The sequence below is a fragment of the Peromyscus maniculatus genome, chromosome 14 (assembly GCF_049852395.1).
Source record: "Peromyscus maniculatus bairdii isolate BWxNUB_F1_BW_parent chromosome 14, HU_Pman_BW_mat_3.1, whole genome shotgun sequence".
NCBI lineage: Eukaryota > Metazoa > Chordata > Mammalia > Rodentia > Cricetidae > Peromyscus > Peromyscus maniculatus.
In genome coordinates this window covers 37,662,545-37,680,822 of record NC_134865.1, presented here as the reverse complement: position 1 = coordinate 37,680,822, position 18,278 = coordinate 37,662,545, and the positions used below count along the sequence as shown (strand labels likewise).

General features: G+C 50.8%; 1 protein-coding gene across 1 annotated transcript in view; it reads right to left on the bottom strand.

Moving 5' to 3' along the window:
• Positions 1-18,278, bottom strand: part of Cdhr3 (cadherin related family member 3) — an 88,675-nt gene that overhangs the window by 15,610 nt on the left and 54,787 nt on the right. Inside the window, exons 9-12 of the mRNA XM_076550524.1 lie at positions 12,820-12,991; positions 11,527-11,633; positions 5,510-5,604; positions 2,585-2,811 (exon numbers count right to left, since the gene is read on the bottom strand). Coding sequence (XP_076406639.1) covers positions 2,585-2,811; positions 5,510-5,604; positions 11,527-11,633; positions 12,820-12,991 — 601 coding nt within the window. The remainder of the gene's footprint in view (positions 1-2,584; positions 2,812-5,509; positions 5,605-11,526; positions 11,634-12,819; positions 12,992-18,278) is intronic.

The following is an 18,278-nucleotide window of genomic DNA, read 5'->3' as shown; positions in this document are numbered from 1 at the left end:
CCCAGGACAGTTATTCTTAAGAGCTAAAATGTAGTGAGTGCTCACTGTGTGGGATACGAAATTTGCATGAATTCACTGATCTAACTTCATATGTGAGTAAGAATGTGATAGCTCCCATCTACAGGTGAGAAAAGGTGGCTGAGAGACAGTGAGTAATTGACATAAACCCACTCAAATAGTGAGGGGCTGGCTAAGATTTCAGTGTAGTAATAGCCCTGCTAAAATCCTTTGCTGTTAACATCTCTGCTATGTGTGTGCATGTGCAGATGTATGTGTGTGCATGCTCTCTGCTCTGTGTGTGCATGTGCAGACATGTGTGTGCATGCTCTCTGCTCTGTGTGTGCATGTGCAGATGTATGTGTGTGCATGTTCTCTGCTGTGTGTGTGCATGTGCAGACATATGTGTGTGCATGTAGAGTATGCAGATATGCAAACATCATCCCTCAACACACATGCTTCCCAAAGATGATGCCAGATTCTCTCAACAATGGCCATGAACTTATGGGAATGCATATATTTACTTATGCACCGTCCCCTGTGAACCTGAAATTAGTCTCTAGTTTTGTTGTACATCACAATGACTCTCAACTCTGGATCCGTTTTCTTGTGCCTACCTGGAGTCCCTGGAGGGTGGGGCCCAGACACTTTCTGTTACGTTCCTCAGCTGACTTCTCTGCAGGCAGGCCTAAGAAGCAAGGGGCTAGAGGGAAGGTCTACAGCTTGGCTGTTAGCACGGCAGAGTCCTCAGCTGCCCGGCAGCTCTCATTGCTGTGTCCCAGGCCTGGTGAACTGACTAGGACTCTGCCGGCACCGGATCCCACAGTGTCAGCCCTGAAAGGGACTTATGTGATCATTTCGGCTCATCGCCCTTTTTTAAAGGCTTATGAATTTTGAGTCGTATGCATTCTACTTTTGAAATTTAGGGATTTCAGCTATTTCTGAGACTGGGAATAAATTGAAATGTTCACTCTAGTTAGCTCCCAGAGTGGAGTCCATTCATTTTTCTCTTTAAAAAAAAAATGAAAAAAGAAAAAAAATACAGCCTAACAAACACTGCAATTATCTCCAAATTTCCTTGGCCAGCAATTCCGAGCCTCATGCATCGCTGAGAACTTCATCCCATTAATTCAAAGCAAGTCACCAGAGGAACTGAACTACTCGGGCACTGGTTTATCACATGACTTTCTAGAGAAATAGGGTCATAGAGATAAGCCTTGCTCATATCCCCTCAGAAAATTGGGAGCGTGGCTAAGAAATGAATTCATTTTCCTCACTGCAAGCCGGTTGCTGTCCCTACCACACTGCTAGCTGCCAGCTGCCAGCCATGTCACTTCCCCCATACCTTTCCACTGTACTAATGGATCTTTATGGCCATCACGTAGCCCTCAGAGCATTGCAACACTCACCCCACAGACCCACTAGACCATCAGCGATGCCCGTGCACAGCACGGTACCCCTGGGAGTTGGACTCAGGTGCCGCACACTGTGCACTGAGAATCTGCATTCAGTGACAGCCTCACCATGGAACGCTGAGCAGCAGACGTCTGCAAACAGATGTGGGTCCCTCACAGGTCCATGTGCCAGAGGCGTGTGCCCAGTCTGGTACTGCTGTGGAGTGCAGTTACTATGGGTGGTGGGGTCTCATGGGACATCCACAGGTCATTAAGGGGATACTCTCAAAGGGACTGGGGGACCCTAGCCTGTCTTCTCCTTACGTCCTGACTCTTGAAATGTGAGTGAGCATTGTCTAAAACACATATTGTTGCCGGGCAGTGGTGGAGCACACCCTTAATCCCAGAGGCAGAGGCAAGTGGATCTCTGTGAGTTCAAGGCCAGCCTGATCTACAGAGCAAATTGCAGGCCAGCCAGAGTGTTTACACAGAGAAACCCTGTCTCAAAACAAAACAATAACAACAACAACAACAACAAAAAGCAAAAACAAAAATACCCCCCCAAAAAACCCTATAAAAACACATATTCCCACCACATGCCACCCTCACCAAAGGCCCAAACAGATGGGTTTGAATCAGGAGCCAGGGTACCTCTCTTTACTTCAACAGTAGCCAGAGTCAGCAATTTTATCATCATGGTACAAGGTCGAGTCACAACATCATGTAATATCTACCCCACCTGGTGAGCATGTGGATGGGGCAGAAACAGGCAATACCGCCCCATCTGGTGAGCATGGCAGAGGGCAGAAACAGGCAATGCCACCCCATCTGGTGAGCATGGCAGAGGGCAGAAACAGGCAATGCTGCTTCAGGAAGAGATTAAGAACTACAAAACCGACCCACTTTGGCAGCTTGCCACTTACCACCAACCGGTGGAAGACAGCAAGATTTAAAGGGCACTAAGGGGGACTTTGTCACACAAAGTGGCTTTGTGGATGCAGCAGACTTGCCGTCAGTCTTAACACTTCACCCACAAATGTGAGCCTCAAATAAAGTGATCTTTATGTCCTGGGAAGTACTACTTACTCTCCCCTTCACGGACCCCTCTTGCTGTACCACATGCTGAGGGGGCCAGGGAGAGCCCGAGTCAACCAGCTGGGGGACGGTGGAGAGACCCAACAGCCCCAACTCACAGTGACAGAGCTCGTGTCCTCGCCATTGGAGGCCTCGACCGTGAGAATGTAGACGGGAGTGGTCTCATGGTCTGCTTTAGTTACTAGCTGGAGTTCGCCTGTCTTGGGATTAATCCAAAAGATGTTTGGGTACCGGAGGCTGGCCCCTCCGCTGGATATGGAATACACCACGCTACGCTGGGGCAAGTCTGCGTCGGTGGCTCGCACCTGCCCAACTCGGGTTCTAGCTGCGGGAATAGAGAGCGATTAATAGTGGTGTGAGGCGAGGTATCCTCATTGACACTGGCAGACTTTTGGGGGCTTCCTAGTTGTCAGAAGCCTATGTATTTTAAATATTCAAGTCTATTAAATTCAAATAATGCAAATAAGCACCCAGGAAGTGACTGGACCACCAGTCCAAGCAGTGCTCGAGGTGGGAGAGAATTCATACCCTACAGGAGCTCAAGGACACCCATTACGTCACCACCATGAACGGTGAGAACAAGCATGCACACTCCTACACCCAACCTTCAGCAGTAATACAGCTAAAGTCTCTTGCACTTTTCAAGTGTTCTAAACTGAGCTGTTGGAGCTGAAGAGGTGGCTCGGCGGTTAAGAGCACCTGTTGCTCCTTCGGAGGACCCGGATTTGATTTTCAGCGCCCACATGGTAGCTTGCAGCCTTTGGTCACCACAGTGTGGGGAGATCTGATACTCTCTTCTGGCCTCTGTAGGCACCAGGCACTCACACAATGTACGTATACACACAGGCAAGCATTCATACACATAATATAAAAATAAATAAAGCTTTAAAAGGGAATATAGCAATGGATGAATTCTGAGTCTAGATGTTGAAATTCTGCTATTTCTGCTTATTTTACAAGTGTTGGTAGGGCTGTTGAAGTTCTGGGTTGCTTGTTTTGTAGAAGTCCTTTCTCAAAAATTTTACTCCTGTAGGCAGAGACCAAGTCACTCAATTCTACAGGCCAGCACCAAGTGTGTGACCCAGGGAAGACAGCCAATACCACAGTACTAAGGCCAGAGGATTTGTGAACTGTTTGGTCCTGTTGAACATATAAAGCACACAGGGTAATATGTAAGAAGCTGTGTTCTCTGTAAGGAGCTAACAGTGCTCCCTGTAAGGAGTTAACCGTGCTCCCTGTAAGGAGTTAACAATTGTGTCCCTGTAAGGAGCTAACTGTGTTCCCTGTAAGAAGCTAACAATTGTGATTCCTGTAAGGAGCTAACAGTGCTCCCTGTAAGGAGCTAACAATTGTGTCCCTGTAAGAAGCTAACAATTGTGATTCCTGTAAGGAGTTAACAGTGCTCCCTGTAAAGAGCTAACAACTGTGCTCCCTGTAAGGAACTAACTGTGCTCTCTGGACTATCTTCTTGTGTTTTGTTTTGGAACAACATCAGAAAATAGAGACGTCATGATAACAAAATGCATAGGAATAATTGGGGTGGGATGCTCTGATTGATTTGGTTTGGTTTTTCATTCTAGAAGAAATACCCGTGATCTCAAGGTACATGGCCAGGGATGACCTATTGATCTGACAGAACATGCTGGATAACAGAAAGCTAGCAACCATTACCTTCAGGTTAGGAGAGATGAAGAGAAACTGGAGCAGGGAGCAGAGATTCTCTCTCTCTCTCTCTCTCTCTCTCTCTCTCTCTCTCTCTCTCTCTCTCTCTCTCTCGTTCTCATTTTCCACCTCCCTCTCTCTATCATCTATCTGCCTGCCTCCTTACCATTTCTGTCCCCTCACCGTGTATGTGTGTTCTGTGTGTGAGTGTGTGTTCTGTGTGTGAGTGTGTGTGTGTGTGTGTGTGTGTGTGTGTGTAGTGCTGTGTGTGTGTGTGTGTGTGTGTGTGTGTGTGTGTGTGTGTTCTGGCAGGGTCTCATGCAATCCAGGCTGGTTTTGAACTTGCTATATAATAGCAGGTGGCTCTAAACTTGCTCCTCCAGCCTTCACCTCCCAAGTGCTAGGATTACAGGCATGGACCACCATGTCGGTCATGGGACTCTTTTCTTTTTTTCTTTTTCTTTTTTTTTTTTTTTTTGGTTTTTTCGAGACAGGGTTTCTCTGTGTAGCTTTGCGCCTTTCCTGGAACTCACTTGGTAGCCCAGGCTGGCCTTGAACTCACAGAGATCCGCCTGCCTCTGCCTCCCGAGTGCTGGGATTAAAGGCGTGCGCCACCAACGCCCGGCTGGGACTCTTTTCTTTTTTTTTTTTTTTTTTTTTTTTTTTGGTTTTTCGAGACAGGGTTCCTTTGTGTAGCTTTGCGCCTTTCCTGGAACTCACTTGGTAGCCCAGGCTGGCCTTGAACTCACAGAGATCCGCCTGCCTCTGCCTCCCGAGTGCTGGGATTAAAGGCGTGCGCCACCAACGCCCGGCTGGGACTCTTTTCTTAAGGGCAAATAGACCACAAAAATCAAAGTATCATTATAAAGGCAGAAAATGAGACTGCCAGTGAACTCAAGAAGAGGAATGTGCTCTTATTTTGTCTTTAAATAAAGGGACTAGAGAAGTGGGAAATCTTTTCCCTACTTGAAAATCCCAATTCTCTGAGTGAGCCTGTTAAAAATCACAGAAGAGACCAAGAGAAAACTTAGTCTATAACACAGAGGATTAGCAGAAATCAGGCAGACAGACAAGGAAGCAATCAGGGCATTCGGAGAAATGCAGGTTAATCAAGTTTTTACAATCCATGTTTCACCTGTAGGTCTCTGCAGTGGTGAGAGCAATGAGAGAGAGGAGGAGGAGGGGGGGGGAGGGAGGGAGAGAGGGAGGGAGGGAGGAAGAGAAAGATGCAATAAACACAAATCAGCCATGAACCTGTGAAAACCTATTGGTGGTCTCTGCCGGGTGCCATGCGTCCACAGAGCCTGAAGTCAGATGAAGCCTGACAAGAGCCTATGGCCTGTGACTTGGCCCCTACCCACCTGGTCTTGTTTCTGACACATCAAACATGTATGATGGTCTATCAAAGATGAGAGGAAATTCATTTTCCGGGCTTGTTAGGATGGAAACGTAGATGCTATCTAAAAATGGAAATAGAAACAAATTAACATCACAACCTGCACCCATCTGTTCAGTGGGCGTTTTGAAAACATCTTGTAAGTTTGGGCTTGGGTACAGGTGAAGACCTGTCTCCAAGACACTAGATGGTCCTCTCCTCCGTTCCCCGACAACACAAATACAGGCCACTGTAGAACTGGAGGAAGAAGTTTGAGAAAAGCCTGACAAGGATTGAGAGAAGCAAATGGACCAGTATGAAAATGGGGACAGTGCGGGACAGTGCGGGACAGTGTGGGACAGTGCGGGACAGTGTGGGACAGTGTGGAGACAGTGTGGGACAGTGTGAGACAGTGTGGGACAGTGTGGGACAGTGTGGGAAAGTGTGAGGACAGTGTGGGACAGTGTGGGACAGTGTGGGACAGTGTGGGACAGTGTGGGACAGTGTGGGAATGTGGGGACAGTGTGGGACAGTGTGGGACAGGGTGGGACAGTGTGGGACAGTGTGGGGACAATGTGGGACAATGTGGGGACAGTGTGGAGACAGTGTGGGACAGTGTGAGACAGTGTGGGACAGTGTGGGACAGTGTGGGGAAAGTGTGGACAGTGTGGGGACAGTGTGGGACAGTGTGGGGACAGTGTGGGACTGTGGGGACAGTGTGGGATATTGTGGGACAGTGTGGGACTGTGGGGACAGTGGGGGACAGTGTGGGACAGTGTGGGAAAGTGTGAGGACAGTGTGGGACAGTGTGGGACAGTGTGGGACAGTGTGGGACTGTGGGGACAGTATGGTTACAGTGTGGGACAGTGTGGGGACAGTGTGGGACAGTGTGGGACAGTGTGGGACAGTGTGGGACAGTATGGGGACAGTGTGGGACAGTGTAAAACAGTGTGGGACAGTGTGAGACAGTGTGGGGACAGTGTGGGACAGTGTGGGACAGCGTGGGACAGTGTGGGACAGTGTGGGGACAGTGTGGGGCAGTGTGGGGACAGTGTGGAGACAGTGTGTGATAGTGTGGGGACAGTGTGGGGACAGTGTGGACAGTGTGGGGACAGTGTGGGACAGTGTGGGGACAGTGTGGGACAGTGTGGGACAGTGTGAGACAGTGTGAGACAGTGTGGGGACAGTGTGGGACAGTGTGGGACAGTGTGGGGACAGTGTGGGACAGTGTGAGACAGTGTGGGACAGTGTGGGACAGTGTGGGGACAGTGTGGTACAGTGTGGGACAGTGTGGGACAGTGTGGGACAGCGTGGGACAGTGTGGGACAGTGTGGGGACAGTGTGGGACAGTGTAAAACAGTGTGGGATAGTGTGGGACAGTGTGGGACAGTGTGGGGACAGAGGACAGTGTGGGACAGTGTAAGGACAGTGTGGGGCAGTGTGGGGACAGTGTGGGACAGCGTGGGACAGTGTGGGACAGTGTGGGGACAGTGTGGGACAGTGTAAAACAGTGTGGGATAGTGTGGGACAGTGTGGGACAGTGTGGGGACAGAGGACAGTGTGGGACAGTGTAAGGACAGTGTGGGGCAGTGTGGGGACAGTGTGGGACAGTGTGGGGACAGTGTGGGGACAGTGTGGGGCAGTGTGGAGACAGTGTGTGATAGTGTGGGGACAGTGTGGGGACAGTGTGTAATAGTGTGGGGACAGTGTGGGACACTGTGGGACAGTGTGGGACAGTGTGGGGACAGTGTGGGACAGTGTGGGACAGTGTGGGGACAGTGTGTGGACAGTGTGGGACAGTGTGAAACAGTGTGGGACAGTGTGAGACAGTGTGAGACAGTGTGGGGACAGTGTGGGGACAGTGTGGGACAGTGTGGGACACTGTGGGACAGTGTGGGGACAGTGTGGGGACAGTGTGGGACAGTGTGAGGACAGTGTGAGGACAGTGTGGGACAGTGTGGGGACAGTGTGGGGACAGTGTGGGACAGTGTGGGACAGTGTGAGGACAGTGTGGGACAGTGTGGGACAGTGTGGGACAGTGTGGGACAGTGTGGGGACAGTGTGTGATAGTGTGGGGACAGTGTGGGGACAGTGTGGGGACAGTGTGGGACAGTGTGGGACAGTGTGGGGACAGTGTGTGATAGTGTGGGGACAGTGTGGGGACAGTGTGGGACAGTGTGGACAGTATGTGGGACAGTGTGGGACAGAGTGGGGACAGTGTGGGGACAGTGTGGGACAGTGTGGGACACTGTGGGACAGTGTGGGGACAGTGTGGGGACAGTGTGGGACAGTGTGGGGACAGTGTGGGACAGTGTGGGACAGTGTGAGGACAGTGTGGGGACAGTGTGGGGACAGTGTGTGATAGTGTGGGGACAGTGTGGGGACAGTGTGGGGACAGTGTGGGGACAGTGTGGACAGTATGTGGGACAGTGTGGGACAGTGTGGGACAGAGTGGGGACAGTGTGGGGACAGTGTGGGACAGTGTGGGACACTGTGGGACAGTGTGGGGACAGTGTGGGGACAGTGTGGGACAGTGTGGGGACAGTGTGGGACAGTGTGGGACAGTGTGAGGACAGTGTGGGGACAGTGTGGGGACAGTGTGTGGACAGTGTGTGATAGTGTGGGGACAGTGTGGGGACAGTGTGTGATAGTGTGGGGACAGTGTGGGGACAGTGTGGGACAGTGTGGGACAGTGTGGGACAGTGTGGGACAATGTGGGGACAGTGTGGGACTGTGTGGGGACAGTGTGGGACAGTGTGGGGACAGTGTGGGACAGTGTGGGACAGTGTGGGACAGTGTGGGGACAGTGTGGGACAGTGTGGGACAGTGTGGGACAGTGTGGGGACAGTGTGGGACAGTGTGGGACAGTGTGGGGACAGAGGACAGTGTGGGACAGTGTGGGACAGTGTGGGAAAGTGTGAGGACAGTGTGGGACAGTGTGGGACAGTGTGGTACAGTGTGGGACAGCGTGGGGACAGAGGACAGTGTGTGGACAGTGTGGGACAGTGTGGGACAGTGTGGACAATGTGGGACAATATGGGGACAGTGTGGGACTGTGTGGGGACAGTGTGGGACAGTGTGGGACAGTGTGGGACAGTGTGGGGACAGTGTGGGACAGTGTGAGACAGTATGGGACAGTGTGGGACAGTGTGGGACAGTGTGGGAAAGTGTGGGACAGTGTGGGGACAGTGTGGGGACAGAGGACTGTGTGGGAAAGTGTGGGACAGTGTGAGACAGCACAGGACAGTGTGGGACAGTGTGAGACAGTGTGGGGACAGTGTGGAGACAGAGGACCGTGTGGGACAGTGTGGGACAGTGTGGGACAGTGTGAGACAGTGTGGGACAGTGTGGGGACAGTGTGGGGACAGAGGACCGTGTGGGACAGTGTGGGACAGTGTGGGACAGTGTAGGACAGTGTGAGACAGCATAGGACAGTGTGGGACAGTGTGAGACTGTGTGAGACAGTGTGGGGACAGTGTGGGACAGAGGACAGTGCGGGACAGTGTGTGGACAGTGTGGGACAGTGTGGTGTCAGTGTGGGACAGTGTGGGGACAGTGTGGGGACAGTGTGGGGACAGTGTGGGACAATGTGGGGACAGTGTGGGACAGTGTGGGACAGTGTGGGGACAGTGTGGGACAGTGTGAGACAGTGTGGGACAGTGTGGGGACAGTGTGGGACAGTGTGGGACTGTGGGGACAGTGTGGGACAGTGTGGGGACAGTGCGGGACAGTGTGTGACAGTGTGGGACAGTGTGAGACAGCATAGGACAGTGTGGGACAGTGTGAGACAGTGTGAGACAGTGTGGGGACAGTGTGGGACAGTGTGGGACTGTGGGGACAGTGTGGGACAGTGTGGGGACAGTGCAGGACAGTGTGTGGACAGTGTGGGACAGTGTGGGACAGTGTGAGACAGTGTGGGGACAGTGTGGGACAGTGTGGGACAGTGTGTGGACAGTGTGGGGCAGTGTGGGGCAGTGTGGGACACTGTGGGACACTGTGAGGATAGTGTGGGACAGAGGACAGTGTGGGACAGTGTGGGACAGTGTGGGACAGTGTGGGGACAGTGTGGGACAGTGTGGGGACAGTATGGGGACAGTATGGGGACAGTGTGGGACAGTGTGGGGACAGTGTGGGACAGTGTGGGGACAGTGTGGGACAGTGTGGACAGTGTGGGACAGTGTGGGACAGTGTGGACAGTGTGGGACAGTGTGGGACAGTGTGGGGACAGTGGGGACAGTGTGGGACACTGTGGGACAGTGTGGGGACAGTGTGGGACAGTGTGCGACAGTGTGGGGACAGTGTGTGGACAGCGTGGGGACAGTGTGGGACAGTGTGGGACAGTGTGGGACAGTGTGGACAGTGTGAGGACAGTGTGAGACAGTGTGGGACAGTGTAGACAGTGTGGACAGTGTGGGACAGTGTGGGACAGTGTGGGGACAGTGTGGTACAGTGTGGGACAGTGTGGGACAGTGTGGGGACAGAGGACAGTGTGGGACAGTGTGGGGACAGTGTGGGACAGTGAGGGACAGTGTGGGGACAGTGTGATGACAGTGTGGGACAGTGTGGGACAGTGTGAAGACAGTGTGGGGACAGTGTGAGGACATGTGAGGACAGTGTGGGACAGTGTGAGGACAGTGTGGGGACAGTGTGGGGACAGTGTGGGGACAGTGGGGGACAGTGGGGGACAGTGTGGGACAGTGTGGACAGTGTGAGGACAGTGTGAGACAGTGTGGGACAGTGTGGACAGTGTGGACAGTGTGGGACAGTGTGAGACAGTGTGGGGACAGTGTGGGACAGTGTGGGACAGTGTGGGACAGTGTGGGGACAGAGGACAGTGTGGGACAGTGTGGGGACAGTGTGGGACAGTGAGGGACAGTGTGATGACAGTGTGGGACAGTGTGGGACAGTGTGAGGACAGTGTGGGGACAGTGTGAGGACATGTGAGGACAGTGTGGGACAGTGTGAAGACAGTGTGGGGACAGTGTGGGGACAGTGTGAGGACAGTGTGGGACAGTGTGAGGACAGTGTGGGGACAGTGTGAGGACATGTGAGGACAGTGTGGGACAGTGTGAGGACAGTGTGGGGACAGTGTGGGACAGTGTGGGACAGTGTGGGACAGTGTGGACAGCGTGGGACTGTGTGGGACAGTGTGGGACAGTGTGGGACAGCGTGGGGACAGAGGACAGTGTGGGGACAGTGTGGGACAGTGTGGGACAGCGTGGGGACAGAGGACAGTGTGGGGACAGTGTGGGACAGTGTGGGACAGCGTGGGACAGTGTGGGACAGTGTGGGACATTGTGGGACAGCGTGGGGACAGAGGACAGTGTGGGGACAGTGTGGGACAGTGTGGGACAGCGTGGGGACAGAGGACAGTGTGGGGACAGTGTGGGACAGTGTGGGACAGTGTGGGACAGTGTGGGACTGTGTGGGACAGCGTGGGACTGTGTGGGACAGTGTGAGGACAGTGTGGGACAGTGTGGGACAGAGGACAGTGTGGGACAGTGTGGGATTAGGCTAGTGTGAAATGGAGAGTGTGGAGAGGGGGTGTTATGGGAATGGAGGGAGCGTCCTAGCCATGACCAAAAACACCACAGTATAAACTGTGATTCTGCAGGGCAGCTGCCCCTGAAGAAAAGAAAGTTGGATGGGGGAGGGATGGGAGGTACCACTAGCAAGTTAGGCCGTAGCCAGATCCTGGAAGTGCTTGTATGCCAAACCAAAGAGTTTAAAAGTGAACTTGACAACTGCAACACGCATTCAGGGAAGTTCTACGCTGGCCTTTGTATTTCCTGAAAAACCACTGACAGAAGTAGAGAAGCAGAGTGGGGAGGGCGGGAGGCAGAGAGACCCTGAGGACGCTGGATCTCAGCCAAAAAGGAAGTAGCTGTTGGGGCCTGATTGGTGGATGTAACAAGAGACCATGTGCCCAATACCTAGAAGTATCTAATGCAATTCAGTCATCGATGCCCGGGGAGATGCCCTCTGAAGTAAACCAAAGGGTACTTGCTTTTATAGTACGGAGGGGCGACATCTTGCACTTGGATTATCACACTGTACTTATTGCCAGCTGCTAGGTTGCTTGGATTTTCATAATCTAGATCACCAATTAACTAGGTCAAAACAGAGATACTAGATTACATAGGATAAACAGTCATATTATTGAACCGACGAATCTATTTTCATATAGTTAGTGGCTGTGTAAATCGCCAGCATCCTTGGGGAAACAGTTTGCTGGGGCATTTGAGGTGTTTTGAGACATAACTCTAGTGTAGCTAGACAACTCAGAAGAATTTACCAAAGGAGAAAAATCTATCTCTAAAGACGTCTGCCCAGCTAGCACTATTGCCCAACAAACAAGATTCACACCTCCAGAACAGTTAAAGAAAAGTACAAAAGGAAACCCTTTATACAGGAATAGTTTCTATTATTTAATATACTCATACAAATATATCTAGATACATAAAACCACATAGAAATGAAAAATGTGTCAAGATGTTGACAGTGTTCACTCCCATATGGTAATGTTCTTCAGTGTTTTCTGTATTTTAAATGGTGGCTATGGATTAAGAAACTAAGAAAAATATGAATTTCCCAAAAATTGAAATTAGTTTTTTTTTTTTTTTAATGACACCGTGACTTTCTAGGGGACTGAAGACAGCTTGAGATGGGAGGTAGAAAAGGAGGCAGGCTAAGGAGAAAAGTGGTGGGCAGCTTGCTGTCATCTCCAAGGTCTGCTGGAAATACCTCTCACGACTCCTGCCATAGTCTTCCTTTCTGCTCTTTTCCCCACACCCTGCAGCAGGAGCCCTGTGTGAACAGAAGCCGCACAACCTTGCTGGACCTCGCCTTTCATACCCATCGTCCAGTTCTGCCTCTGCTCCTGCGCAGACTTTCCACTCCCTCCTTGTTCTGTGCTCTGTGGGGTCCCTGGTGGTTCTGTGATGCAGAATCTACCAAGACGGCTCAGGCTGTTCTCTCTCCCTTGCACCTCAAGTAACAGAAGAGCTTGTGCACCAAGGGCACTGCCATGTTTATAACGGCTCACTAAACAGGCATGCAAAGGAAAGGCAGGCAAAGTCCTCAGCCCCCAGCACAGCTCTGCGAAATGAATGCTGCTGAAGCCTGAGAAAAATAAAGAGCCGACAGGAGCGCACAGCCACTATTAAGTCTGTCAGTTATGGTGGCTCTGAGAGGAGGCTGTCTTGCAAATTTCTCTCTGCAGGGTAGCAAAAGCACCATGCATGTTGGACCAGCTTCCCCAGTGTCCTTTTAATGAGGCAATGACCATGAACTGACCACAATTCTCCCAGAGCCAGCTGGATGCTGTGAAAATCTGCGGCTGCTCCCCACTCCAGATGGCGTGGTGAAGTTGAATTTGTTGTTTGGAGCTTCGCTGTCATCATCAAAGCAGAACTTGTTCAGGTCCAAAAGCAGCGTCCCGTTGGCTGCTCTCTCGGTCAACATGATGCTGGCAAAAAGATGTAATTCAATATTTCCCCTAACAAATGGCGGCTGAATCGGCCTTCTAACCTAGGCTGAGGCTAGACACCTCTGCTTCATTCTCAGTGCACAAGCCTCCTCCTCATGGCTCTCCACTTCTGCCCTGGAGTCCTCAGATTGCTTCTAATACCGCAGCTGGAGGCAGGCAGGCAGGGTCAGATCCTGTCAGCCTGCTCCTGAGGATGGGGAAACTCCTCCTCTTCTCACCTGCCCCTACTCTATCTCCCTGCCCTCAGCTCCTCCTTGCTCATGCTCCTCCCACCAGAGTGGGATGCTCCTGATGCTCCTTACACAGACCACCAAGGCGCTAGCCCCAGGGCATTGCACCTGTTTCTGGAATGCCCCTCCCCCAGGTCTCCACAGTGTTCCTCAGAGGCCCAAGGCTCAGTCTCCAGGGTGACCCTATTGGGAGCTGGTGGAGTCATCTGAGTGGAAGTCAGGGGCCTGGGGGTGCCCAGAAGGGAACCGTGGGACTCCTGCCCTTTCTCACTCTCCGTTCCCAGGCTTGAGGTGAACGGTTTTACCCCACTGTGGGCTCCTTCCACAATCTGCTGTCTTGCTAAAGGCCCTAAACAATGGGGCCAACCAATCATAGTCTGAACTCTCCAAACCTGTGAGCTGAAATAACCTCTCTCACATACTTGTTACAGAGGTGGAAAATGAGCTAACACCCGCTTCTTTCATTTCCTTGAGCTTCTAACCTAATGTCACTTTTTTAGAGAAATAATAATGATTCCTACCCACTATTTCCTCTATTGTCTGCCCCTTTATTTGTAATCTTAGAAATTATCATTGTCCACCATGCTACATATTTTATTTATTCATCCTGTGTATTGTCTGTGTTCGCCTATCATGCACACTCATTGAGAACAGGGGTCATCATCCACTTTGTTCTCTGCCCAGTCAATAACTATTTGTAGGATGAATGGAGGGTAGGCAGCATGTGAGAGCAGAGTTGTGAAAAATACAAGAGAAATAGGAATTCCATGCCACGACTGCAGGAGTTTTAACTTGTTGAGAGAAGATCAGTCATCTCCTATTCTTAGAAGATTGAAAACTCCTTGACTTTGGTCTTAGAGGCTTCAGTATCATAGAGGGGCTTCTCAATACCTCAAAACCATGGTTCTCACTTCAGAAGGAGTAAGAGAGAGCTCACTGGGGGGCCAACTGTGAAACTCAGGTTTCTCCAAATATCATGTAACACCGTGGCAGGGGCTCTATGAGAGACAGTTATAGAAGAAAAAAAGTCATGATTCTAAGTGTTTACCAAACACACTGAAGGACCACAGACAGGACCACAGACTGACAGGACCACAGACAGGACCACAGACAGACAGGACCACAGACAGACAGGACCACAGACAGGACCACAGACTGACAGGACCACAGACAGGACCACAGACAGACAGGACCACAGACAGGACCACAGACAGACAGGACCACAGACAGGACCACAGACAGGACCACAGACAGGACCACAGACAGGACTACAGCGGGGGAACCAACAAGAGGCTTCAGATGCTGTCTGAAGACATTCTTAGGTTTCCGAGTGGTGGAGCCAGTGTACTTCTAAGAATACATTTTAAAGTTTTGACTGTCACGGGGATGTCAGGTCAAACACAGGTGGCAAACACATGACTTGCAAACAATATCCCAAGGCAATTTGGCTCTGGATTGCAAAATTTTAACTCTCCCCATAATCATGAAGTACTGCCATTTGGTGTCATCGGATCTTCAATACAGGCTCCTAGTCATCCCCATCATTGGCTAACCCTGACTTTTCATCCATCCCCATGGTTAAAAACTTGGGCTCTTTCTTTGGGAATCAGGGGTCTCTTGGTCTGGCTGGAACACCTGGAGAAGCTAAAAGTACCACAGGTTCTCCCTGCTCCATCTGAAGAAACAGAATTCTGCCTCCTTGTGTTCTGAATGGACCAACAGAAAATGTGAGAGGAGCCAGAGAAAATAATCCTCTCTGGAGGGGAGGCCAGAAGACTGACTCTACTATACTTGGTTCTCTCTCTCTCTCTCTCTCTCTCTCTCTCTCTCTCTCTCTCTCTCTCTCTCTCTCTGTGTCACACACCCCAAGTGGCTCTGTCTATAGGGAGATCAGACAAGCTTTGTTGAGGCTGTGAGATATCCTCCATTCTCCTCCTGTGGGAAGCTCCAGAACCCTGTTACAGACAAGGGGAAGAACAGGGGGAAGGAAGAAGTCCCCTGCCCACATTTATGCCCTTCACCACTAATGATTTATATCATTTTTTATATACCTTTTTTTTTTTTTTTGAGAAGCTGCAGGTTCTTATCAGTCTGCTGGAAACTGTTTTCAACACACCATCTGACTTGGGATGATTGTCAGCAGCTTCTCACTGTTTATGGCTGAGGAGTGAGACTGAATCTGGCTGGAAAGTAGGAAGTTGGCTCTGGACCCAGGCGGTGGGACACTGCCTAATGCAGAGGCTTGGGTGGAGAGAACTTCCCCTCTACCTGACCCAGTTGGGATCCTGAGACCAATGAAGGTAAGAGGCGATTGGAGACTTCCTACCAAATGTTGTTGTGGTCAGTCAGCTTGTATAAGGTAAGTCAGAATCAGAAGCCTGATGAGTCACCCGCTGGGTTCCTAGAAAGGCTCTGTGAGTCGCATTTACTCTCTAGACCCAGGTGTCCCTACAAACCAGTGAGCCATCAATACTGCCTTTGTCGTGCAGTTGGTCCCAGGGATAAGGGAAAGCTCCAGAAACTAGAGGAATTTGAAGGGTGAGTGGGTCTCAACTTTTAGAAAGTTTACAGTAGCTGAGACTCAGCTGAAGACTGGCAGAGAAAGAAACTCTCCCATGGGGTAATCACTGCCCTCAGGGAAACTGACAGGAGAGGAAATGGGGGAAATAGACCAGGAGAAAGGGAAAGAAAACATCTGGGGAAAAACAGTGTGCCTATTGTAAGCAGAAGGGTCACTGGAAGAATGAATGTCCAAGCAGAAAGAATAAGAGGAGAGCTGCCCCATCCTCAGCTAGCTGAAAACGGACAACTCTGCCCCCAGGAATCCAGGATTACAGCAAGAGTGAGGGGCACACCCATTAACTTTCTAAGAGACACCAGAGTACCCAACTCTGTCTTGACAAAGCCCTTTGGACCCTCACCTCCAGGAAGATAGCAATCCAAGGAGCAGAGGCCAAACTGCCTACTTCCCATGGACAGCCTCCTGGACCAGAGACGTAGGACAAGATGCTGTGACTCATTCTTTTCTGGTTATGTCAGACTGTCCATACCCATTCACTAGAAGGGACTTATCACAAAACTCACAGACACCATCTCTTCTGAGGGGAACTCGACCAGTTTAACTCTGGACTCTGGCCAAGCACCTACCAATATTCTGGTCACTTCTCCTCTGTTCAAGGAGTACCTCTTACAAGAGGAGTTGGCACCAAAAGGGAAGAGCTAGCCTCAGGCTTCCTGTGAGAATCCAAAGCAAGGGACCCTGATGTTTGGGCCAAGGGGAACCCGCAGGGCTTAGCAGTTTGCTGGCCACCCATTATAGTTCAGCACTGGTGTGGGTCAAACAGTAATACCCAAGGAGGCCGAGCCAGGGATCGTCAAACACGTCAAGAGAGGCAGGAATTCTTGTCCCCTGCTACTCCTCCTGTAAGACTCTCTTGCTTCCTTTCCTGAAACCTGACACTCAGGACTCCCAGCCAGTACAGGATTTAAGAAGGTTAAAAGTGGGTGGAAATCATCTACTATGCAGTCCCAAACCCCTACATCCTCCTGAGTTTGGTGCCCTGAGAAAGAAAGATCTGTATGGTCCTAGATCTCAAAGATGCTTTCTTCCGCCTCCCACTGGCCCTAGCAAGCGTCCCATATTTGTTTTTGAATGGACTAACCCAGAGGGAGGATATGATGCCCTACTAACATGGACTCATTGATGCAAGGGCTCAAAAACTCACCAATACTGTTTGACGAAGCCCTGAATGTGCAGATCTGTTGGAACTTAGATAAAAATATCTACAAAGCACCCTGCCTGAGTATGCAAATGACCTCCTCATAGCTTCGGTCACTGAGGATGGACATGGACAGGAACCACGGGGCCTTTTAGAAACTCTCCAAGCCCTGGGGTGCAATCTCAGCCATGTGCCCCTCAGGTGACATACCTAGGCTACAACCTAGAGGAAGGAAAGCGGATGCTTTCCCATAACCACATTTTATCCCCCTGCAAATCCCCACTCCCACATAAAAACAAAGGTAAAGAACTCCTGTGGGCGACGGGACACTGTCAGCTATGGATAATGGGATTTGCTGAGATATCCAAGAACCTCTATGCCAGCACTGGGGGTATGCAGCCTTTGGGATGGATTGGGACTGAGCAGAGGGCCTCTGAAGTCTTGGAAAAGGCCCTGATTTCTTGCTTTCCCAGACATGGAACTAAGCTATTCCATTTGCATGTGGATGATGTCAGAAGCACTGCCAAGAAGTCCTCACACAAATCCCAGGACCTTGGAAAAGACCAGTGATGTATCTGCCTAAGAGACTTGACCCAGTCTCATCTGGATGGCTGGCATGTATTAGGGCTACAGCTATCAGCACCCTGTTGGTAAAGGAAGCTGACAAATTAACTTTAGGGCAAGAACTGTTCCTGACAGCCCACACACTGTTGAGGCCTTCTTGAGGGGGCACCTGTGAGATGATGTCTAATGCCCAGGTGACCCAATACCAAGCCCTGCTTCTTGATCAGTCATGCATTCAGTTCCATATGATGATGACGTCAGCCCTCAACCCTGCTGGTCTACCAGACAACAACCCTGCAGATACCCTGCATGACTGTCTGGAGGTGACTAACCAGATTCAGTTCATCAGATCTGACCTGACTGACACTCTGCTGGCAACACCAGCTGAGGTATTCACAGATTCGAGAGCAGTTTCCTCCAAGATGGGATTAGGTATGCAGGAGCAGTAATGACAAGGCAAGGCAAGGCTATCTAGGCACAGTCTTTGAGCAGGGAAAGCTCAGCTCAACAAGCTGAGCTTTTAGCTTTGACTCTGGCACTACATACACTGAGAACCAACATATTTTCCCCATGGACATGGCAAGAGGATGGCTCATCTTAGCAGGAAAAGAGAAAAAATAGGGAAGAAACCTTAGCCCTATTGGAAGCTATCTGGTTACCCAAGAGAGTATCCACTGCAAAGGACTCCAAAAGGGGGATCACCCAGAAGCCAGAGGCAACGGAGCCACTGATTTGACTGCCTGGGAAGTCAAT